The sequence below is a fragment of the Octopus bimaculoides genome, chromosome 7 (genome assembly GCF_001194135.2).
Source record: "Octopus bimaculoides isolate UCB-OBI-ISO-001 chromosome 7, ASM119413v2, whole genome shotgun sequence".
Classification (NCBI taxonomy): Eukaryota; Metazoa; Mollusca; class Cephalopoda; order Octopoda; family Octopodidae; genus Octopus; species Octopus bimaculoides.
In genome coordinates this window covers 48,097,318-48,105,561 of record NC_068987.1, presented here as the reverse complement: position 1 = coordinate 48,105,561, position 8,244 = coordinate 48,097,318, and the positions used below count along the sequence as shown (strand labels likewise).

The 8,244-nt window shown below is 38.2% G+C and overlaps 1 protein-coding gene across 5 annotated transcripts in view; it reads left to right on the top strand.

Moving 5' to 3' along the window:
* Positions 1 to 8,244, top strand: part of LOC106873263 (nuclear factor NF-kappa-B p105 subunit) — a 108,050-nt gene that overhangs the window by 32,132 nt on the left and 67,674 nt on the right. For 3 of the 5 annotated variants that reach the window (XM_052969618.1, XM_014920555.2, XM_014920556.2), the window contains exons 3-4: positions 180 to 319; positions 7,473 to 7,624. In XM_052969618.1, coding sequence (XP_052825578.1) covers positions 180 to 319; positions 7,473 to 7,624 — 292 coding nt within the window. The remainder of the gene's footprint in view (positions 1 to 179; positions 320 to 7,472; positions 7,625 to 8,244) is intronic. The other 2 variants (XM_052969621.1, XM_052969620.1) reach the window with 1 other exon arrangement.

Here is an 8,244-nt window from a genome sequence, read left to right as displayed (position 1 = left end):
TATATATATATATATATATATATGTATATATAGATAGATACTTGCTCAAGGTGCCACGCAGTGTGACTGAACCTGGCACCATGTTGTTAGGAAGCAAGCTTCTCACCACACAGCCACACCTGCACCTATATATATATATATATATATATATATATATTTATATTTATTCACTTTTTCAGAAACAACCCCAAAATTAGTTTTCCTTGAACAACCACAGTCACGTGGATTCAGATTTCGATACAAGTGTGAAGGACCATCTCATGGAGGTTTGCAAGGTACCCATAGCCAAAAGTCTAAAAGGACTTATCCAACAGTACAAGTAAGTAAATATCTCCTACTCTCTTAGAATAAGTCTTAAATGAACTTTATTGAGATGATTGATACCTTGCACTATTTGCTCCAACGATAGCTAATTTTTGCTTTATCATCATTTAATGTCTGTTTTCCGTGTTGGCAGGGTTGACAGGATGTAACATGTTGGAAGGCTGTATCAAGCATCAATGCCTGTTTTGACATGCTTTTTACAACTGGATCCCCTCCCTAATGTCAACCAAATTACATTGCATGCTGGATGCTCTTTTTCATCACGCTGGCATGAGAGAGGTCATCAAGTAACTCACATGACAATGATCCCAACTTCCTTCACTGGGTTGGGGTATAGTATTGAAGTTGTCAAGAGGCTAAAATATGACACAAAGGCAGAGACAGGTGTCTTGCTATAGAGGAAATACATGGCTACCCAACATCTAAGTTTGGGTGGCAGTAACTGGAAAGAAGACAAAGAGCATGGGAATTAGTTGTCAGAGTGTACTCTTAAGATATAGAAAGGTGTGTATAAGGGAGAATACAGACAGGGATCAAGAATTGCAAGTGTTCAAATTCATAGGAGTATGAGAGGAAAGTGGCAGATGTTTAGAGCTGGGGGTAGAGATGAATGTAGTGAATGATGAACAAGAGTGAAGGTGTGATCAGTGGTAAATATTAGTGTGGGAGGAGGTGATAAGTGGCAGCAGAGAAAGGGAGGAGAGCAGCAGTATAACATACTTATAGGTAGGTCAGAAAATGTGTAGGGTCTGATAGTGGAGTGAGGAGCAAGAAAGAGAGATGTATAGTGGCAGAGATGGAGGTCAGAAGTAGGTAGATGTGAATATGACTATATTATGATTATCCATTTAAATTAACATAAAGTTCAGGTGTTTCTGGTGGGTGAGCACTTTTGTGAGAGGGACTTATGACCTTTTACTATCTTTTTATAGTTTGGGCTTTTTGTTTTCTTACTTGCCAAACTATATATTTTCTCCAATGCTGCAAGATGATGGAATAGAATTGCTCCTTATAGCTGCCAGCTGGCTGGCTCTATTCAGGAGTTGGGGGGCTCTCGGCCTCTCAGGGCCATATCTCACTGATTCCTTGTTTTGGAAGCAATGAGGATGAAATTATTTCATCTCTGTTTCTGCTCTGGGCTATCTTTGGAGATGTGGTCAGAAGGTGCTGTGGGAAGGGAAGAACTGCAGCCATTGACATAGACATCGCCTTAATGTCTTGCTATTATCACTTCCTTTGCTGTTGTCTGCCACTGTCCTTTTTATGCTTTTCCCAAGTGTCTTTGCTATCACACGTGTTGCAGCTGAGCCTTCTCTTCTGCACCAGGAATCTGATTGGTCTTCACTCCTTCTTCTTGAGGACTATTGGGATCCTCAGGACCTTAATATCTATGCAAATCTGACCCAACCATACATGTCACAGGTTGCCTCCTTGCTCACAATATGCCTTTGGTGTTCCACAAAAGTGACTCTGAGCCAAGAGTCAGTGTCCATACTAATGTTTCTGAATATAATCTTTTTCATAGTTTTTCCAGTTAGGTGCCCTTTTTAATGCCAACCACTTTACAGTGTGTACCTAGTGCTTTCTGTACCATTGGCACTAGTGAGGTTGCCAAATAACTTGTAAGGCATAAAAAGAAAATGAAAAGACCCCTTCAGCTTAGTGGGTCATTATAGTTATCACTAATATTAATACGCCAACTTGTTGTTTTTGTACGTCCATACCTGTGGTGTGTGTCACACTTACCTCAAAGGAAGAAGTGAGTGGCAAAATGGGAATGAAGAGGACAGAGAGGCAGTGAATGGTGTTGGCATTCATTTTGTGTTTTTAAATGTTTATCACATCTCAATTAAAGTTGATACATAGATACATACACACATTGTTAAATTAAATGCGGGAGAGAGGAGGAACACAGAAGAAGTGAGAGAGACAGTAGATACATAGATTGAAAGAAAGTTGAGACATTTTTACATCAAAGACAACTACAGCAAATATTGGATGTCACTTTCACTTTTCATTACCACACGAGGATAAAATTAACTCGCAAGTGGCTGAGTACTCCACAGACATGCATACCACTAACATAGTTCTCAGGGAAATTCAGCCTCATACAGAATATGACAAGGCTGGCCCCTTTGAATTACAGCTACAACTCATTTTGGCCAACTGAGTGGACTGGAACAAGATAAACCTTCGAGTAGTTGGAAGAAAATTAAAAACGATCCTATATAGGGGCAGGAAAATCTTTTTAGTCATTAGGGTCACTATGGGTGTTAATCCGGTCCTAACTGTGGTAATTGTGAGTCTCACAGATCTGGAGGCCAAGCCCCCAGATAAACACCAATGCACAGGCTGTTGTTATCAAACTAAGCATGAGTCGAGGGTGAATACATGATGGAATAGCAATTATTTTGTCTTAGCTTTCACAGCTTATACTAAACACAAAATTTTTGCCTTACGATATAGAACATTTCCTTTTCTTTCACTCCTTTTAAAAAATTTCACTGTGGGTTACCACAATGAGGTTCCTGTTTATCTGATCAATGGCACAGTCTGCTCGTAAAATTAACGTGCAAGTGGCTGAGTACTCCACAGACATGCATGTCATAAGGTAGTTCTGGGGGAGATTCAGCCTCACACAGAAGGTGATGAGGCTGGCCTCTTAATCATAGAGAAAAGGAGTGAAGCGATAGATAAAGGAAAGCATCAGTCATTTACAAGGACAATTAGACTGAAATATGATTGATCTTTTCTAGCTTCTTAACAATGAAGAAGAGGGAAAGACATTTAGTAATGAATAGAGAGGAAGTCTTTCAGGTGTTTATGTTTTTATTCTGGGAGATCTAGAATGATCGAGTGTTCTCTCTTCTTTCCCCCACCCCTGGTACTTATTTGCCTTTTTTTCATAGTTCTTCATGTCTTTTAGTTGGTGGGGAAAGACCATGCTTTTTTCAGGTGTGCTTAACGTTTTCTCTACAGACTACAAACAAGCCTGCCCCACTTCCTTTTTATTTTTCATACAAAAACTAATGCAAATTTCGAACGTGGTAAAACTGTGAAAAGAGCCCAGAAAAATGGGTAATACCCCTACAAAATGGGTGGGGGAGAAAAGTTGCCAACAGGTGGCTACATGAAATTCAACTCTATACTTTAAAGAGTGTTGTCTACTGTAGCCTCAGGCCGACCAGAGCCTCGTGAGTGAACTTGGTAGACAAAAACTGAAAGAAGCCTGTCATATATAAATGTGTGTGTATGTTTGTCTCCCTACCATCATTACTTGACAACTAATGTTGGTGTGTTTGCATCCCCATAACTTAGCTGTTTGGCAGATGAGACTGATAGAATAAGCACCAGGCTTACAGGGAATAATTCCAGGGGTTGATTTCTTCAACTAAAGGGTGGTGCTTCATCATGGCCACCATCAAATGACTGAAACAAGTAAAAGAATAAAAGAATACCAGAACATTCTGTACCACTAAACCAAGAAAGTTCTTTGAATATGTACGATGTATTTTAAGGCTAAAAAGTAATTCTGTTTACGTTGGTGTAACTGAGATATTTTAGTTGGATTATATAGCTATCGGTTTTACACTTCTTTCTATATTCTGTAACTGTCACAATATAGGAACATTTCTCATGGCACCAGCACACAATTTACAGATGCTTACATTTTTAATGCTTTCCATGAATTTTTCATGGGTCCAGCTAGTTAACATTATTATGTTATAGTTGTCATCATTGATATCAGTATTACTGCCATCATTGCTATCAGCTTCATGGTGATTGCTATCAGCTTCATGGAATTCTTGCCATTGTGAGCATTACCATCATGTTCTTGTTCTTAGCTCCAGGTCAACCCTGATCAAGCAAATCTATTATTCAAGATTTTTCATTTTCTTCTGAATACAGTATTTAAATTTGACATCAACCAATATGTCTGTTTTTATATTTAATTCTTTAAGCCCAGTACTGCTTTCTCTATATAAATTTAGTCCTGTTAGGAAGTAAATATTTTGATGAAATGCAATTAGTCCAGAATAAAAATTACAGAAATATAACTATTGTATGTATTTATATGAAATTTACTAAGATATGATGATCATCAGTTTACATTGTGATTGTGATTTTTGTGTTGTTGATATTTATCTGTTGTCATGTCACTTTTACCTGCCAAGGTAGATTGATTATATAAGTGTTTTCTCATTTACAAGATATTGATTTCTGGATTCACATATCTTTACGAGGTTTCAATTTAGTTTCCTAATAAGTCATTATTAAATATGCTTATCATTAATAAATAATGTTACTGAATTTTGCTACTTGAGGTATTAACTGCTGTTATGCTCAAAAATTGAACGAAGAAAAAATATCTAGGAAAATTTACTTGATAAAATGCAATAAATAATCACATGTGGTACAAACAGGAAATCTTTTGAGAGGAAGTTCTTTCTAAAATTTGGCTCAACTTCATTGCTTGAACCAAGGTTTCATGTTTTGAATTTGGTCATAGGTGTCGATATCTACAGTATAAAATTAACAGTTAAGATGAAAGTGTTATGTAAGAGATTTGCCAGTTATTTATTTCAGGTTAACTGACCACTTAGACACTCTCTCATTGGTTTGTTAGCATCATCACCAATGTTGTGGTCATCATTATCATTGTTTAATGTCTGCTTTCCATGCTGGCATAGGTTGGTTAGTTTAACTAAGGACTGTTAAGCTAGGAGGCTGCACCAAGCTCCAATCTGATTTGACACAGTTTCTACAGCTGGATGCCCTTAACACCAACCACTCTGAGAGTGTAGTAGCTGCTTTTTACATACACCAACCACCCATCTATTCCTAGTTTTCACATTGACTATCAGATAAGGGATCAGGAGACCCTGTCAAAGTCTTTCTCCATGTCAACAAAAACCAGAGGTTTATTTTTGACTAGGAATTTCTCCTGCAGCTGCCTTACCAGAAATATAGCATCAGTTGTGCTTCTACCTGGCATTCTACCTGCATCTCATCTAAACTAACTCTCTCCCTAATTAGTTGGGCTATGACCCTCTCCATGACTTTCATCACCTGATGCAACAATTTGATACCTCTGTAATTATTTCTATCTAATGTGTCACCTTTACCTTTGTTATAGTTGACTATGGTGCTGCTATACAAGTCATTGGTTAACTATAAGGGTGACTATACCCTATACTGCCAGATATTTTAAGCATCTTTGCAGTGATTCCTGATGGGCTGGGGGCTTTACCTATCTTCATACCCTTAATTGCTCTATCTACCATGGTACTGTCAATTTGAATAGCTGGTTCCTCTGTTGGGTCGACATTCAGCAGACTCTTTCTCCCATTCATTCTCTTCATTTAGCAACCTTTCATAGTTGTGTATCCAAGCCTCTGTCTTTGCAGCATCATTAAGTGCAAGTGAGCCATCATCCATGTGGACACATTTCTCTCCTATGACATCGCAATTTTCTCTCACACACTGTCTTGCAATTCAAAATGTTTCAAGAATCTGGTCTGCACGATACAGAACATTGGCAAATTTTTTCTAATCTGCTTCCCCTCTGGCTAAGTAAACCTGTCTCCTAGCTTCCCTTCTGGCAATTTGATACAGTTTTCTGCTACCATCACACTTCCAGTCCTTCCATGCCTATTTCTTTTCCCTGATGGCCCTGTCAACTACATTGTTCCACTAACACGTTACCTTAGGTCGAGAGGGGACTTTGCACTAGTCACAGATCTGGTCAGTAGCCCTCAACAGGTTGTCCCGTAGGAACCTCCAGTTGTCCTTCATGTTATGGTATGCTATATCCTCCACTTTTTCATCAAGCTTCAAGTAATGCATCTCTAAATCTCTGTCCATTCAGAGGATCCTTAAGCTTCCAGATCTTCTGGGCAGTCATTTAGCCCTGATCTTAAAGTCGCTAACTACTAACCTATACTGTGAGGTGCATTCTTCACCTGGAAAAGTTTTGGCATTTATAAGTAGCAATGTTTCTCATTTGCTGATGAGAATGTAGTCAATCTGACTAGTGTACCCACCAGACTGGTAGGTGAACAAGTGACTGACAGGTTTCCTGAAGTTAGTATTACAGATCATAAGATCATTTGCATCACAGAACTTCAGCAACCTGGTTCCCTCCTCATTGCAGGAACCAAATCCATTGCCACCATGCACACCATGGAAGCTCCCTGGATGCTGTCCAACATGCCCATTGAAGTTGCCAGCCACAAAGAGAAGGTCCCTGTCGTTCGTCGACAATGTAGTCTGCGAGAGGATGTCATAAAATCGGTCTTTCTGTTCATCAGGTAGCCCTGGCTGAGAGGCATAGGCCAAGATAATGGTTGCTAACCCATGTTGCAGCACTAATCTAAGCCTAAGTATTCTATCACAGACTCTGACTAGCTCGATTACTTTATCAACCCATTTCTTCACAAGGAGTATACCCATGTCCCTAACCCCATCAGTGTTCCCTACCCAGAAAATCTTATACCTGTGTTCTTTGCCTGTGAGGAACCTAGCAGAACTTCCTCTCCACCTTACTTCTTGGATGCAGCACAAATCTACAAGAGTGGGATGGGAGGGTGCACTTTGAATGGCAAAACACTGGCTGCCCTATTCCCTAGCTAAAGCCAATGTGGTATAGCCACAAACAAAACGAGCTACTAATTAACAATCAACATGGGAAAACAAATGGTTAACAAAACCGAGAGAGGGAGAGCGGTGAAATTTTTGAGAATTAAGGCTGGTCGAGGAAACAATGGGACATTTGGATAAGATAGCAAGTAAAAAAAACAAAACAAATAAAGATGGAATTTTCAATATTTAGAGCAAGAGTAAACAATTGAACATTCGGATTTCTTAACTTTGCTATAACATGCCACTAAATGAATAACAATAGTAATTATAATGAGTACAATAGAGTGAAACAGAATTGAACATTTGCATTCCAATGTTTGCCATTATTAATATTACAGTTTTCATTAGTGTCATTGTCAACATTGTTACCATTATCATTGCTGTCATCATTGAAGCTGTTATTATCGTTGTTTCCATTGATATTGTCAGCTTGATAACCATTTGATACAGATACTAACGATGGCACAGTTAAAATGTCTTTTTTTTATCTTTGTATTCTGTTTTAGATCTTGAATTATAAAGGACCAGCTCTTTTTGTAGTCAGTTTGGTCACTGATGATCCTGAACCTTATTTACATGCTCATGAACTTGTTGGTAAAAACTGCAGCAAGGGTATTTGCACAATTGAAGTCCCAAGTACTAACAATCCTATCTGCAAGTAAGCTATTCATATCTGAGCCATTGTCTCACTAACACATTGTTTTGCCTCAGATCAGACTGGAATAGTTGACTTATAATTATAAGTATCCCAACCATGATCATCCTGCCATCTGAAGAATTATTTACCTAGAACTATATTAACTAATGTGTTTTTTTTTTAACCAATTGGGTGCAATTTGTAGAAGACTTTTGCAGTTATTTCTTGCAGAACAAACAACTTCAAAAGAGTCTTTTGATTTATTCATTCTTCATGTTAAGTTCATGTTAATTTCAGTAGATAACTGCTGAGTAGATTAGATATGTCTCATTAGGTCAAATTTTCCATAAGCATTTCATTGATCCATCTTTTGAACCTGATATTATATTTTCCATGCTTCAGCTCACACTAAGAGGTAAAGATCATGTCTGAATGTCTCAAAATGTTACTTACAAATCATTTATTTTCTATTATCTAGACTGAAATTTATCTCTTAGTCACTTAACAATGTCTAATGCTCAGAGCTAAGTCAATGGAACTGTCATTTACTATAATAGCTATTGAATTCTTTCTCTCTCTCTCTCTCTCCCCTCCTCTTCCTCTCTCTCTCTGTCCCCTCCCCTCCTCTTCCTCTCTCTCTC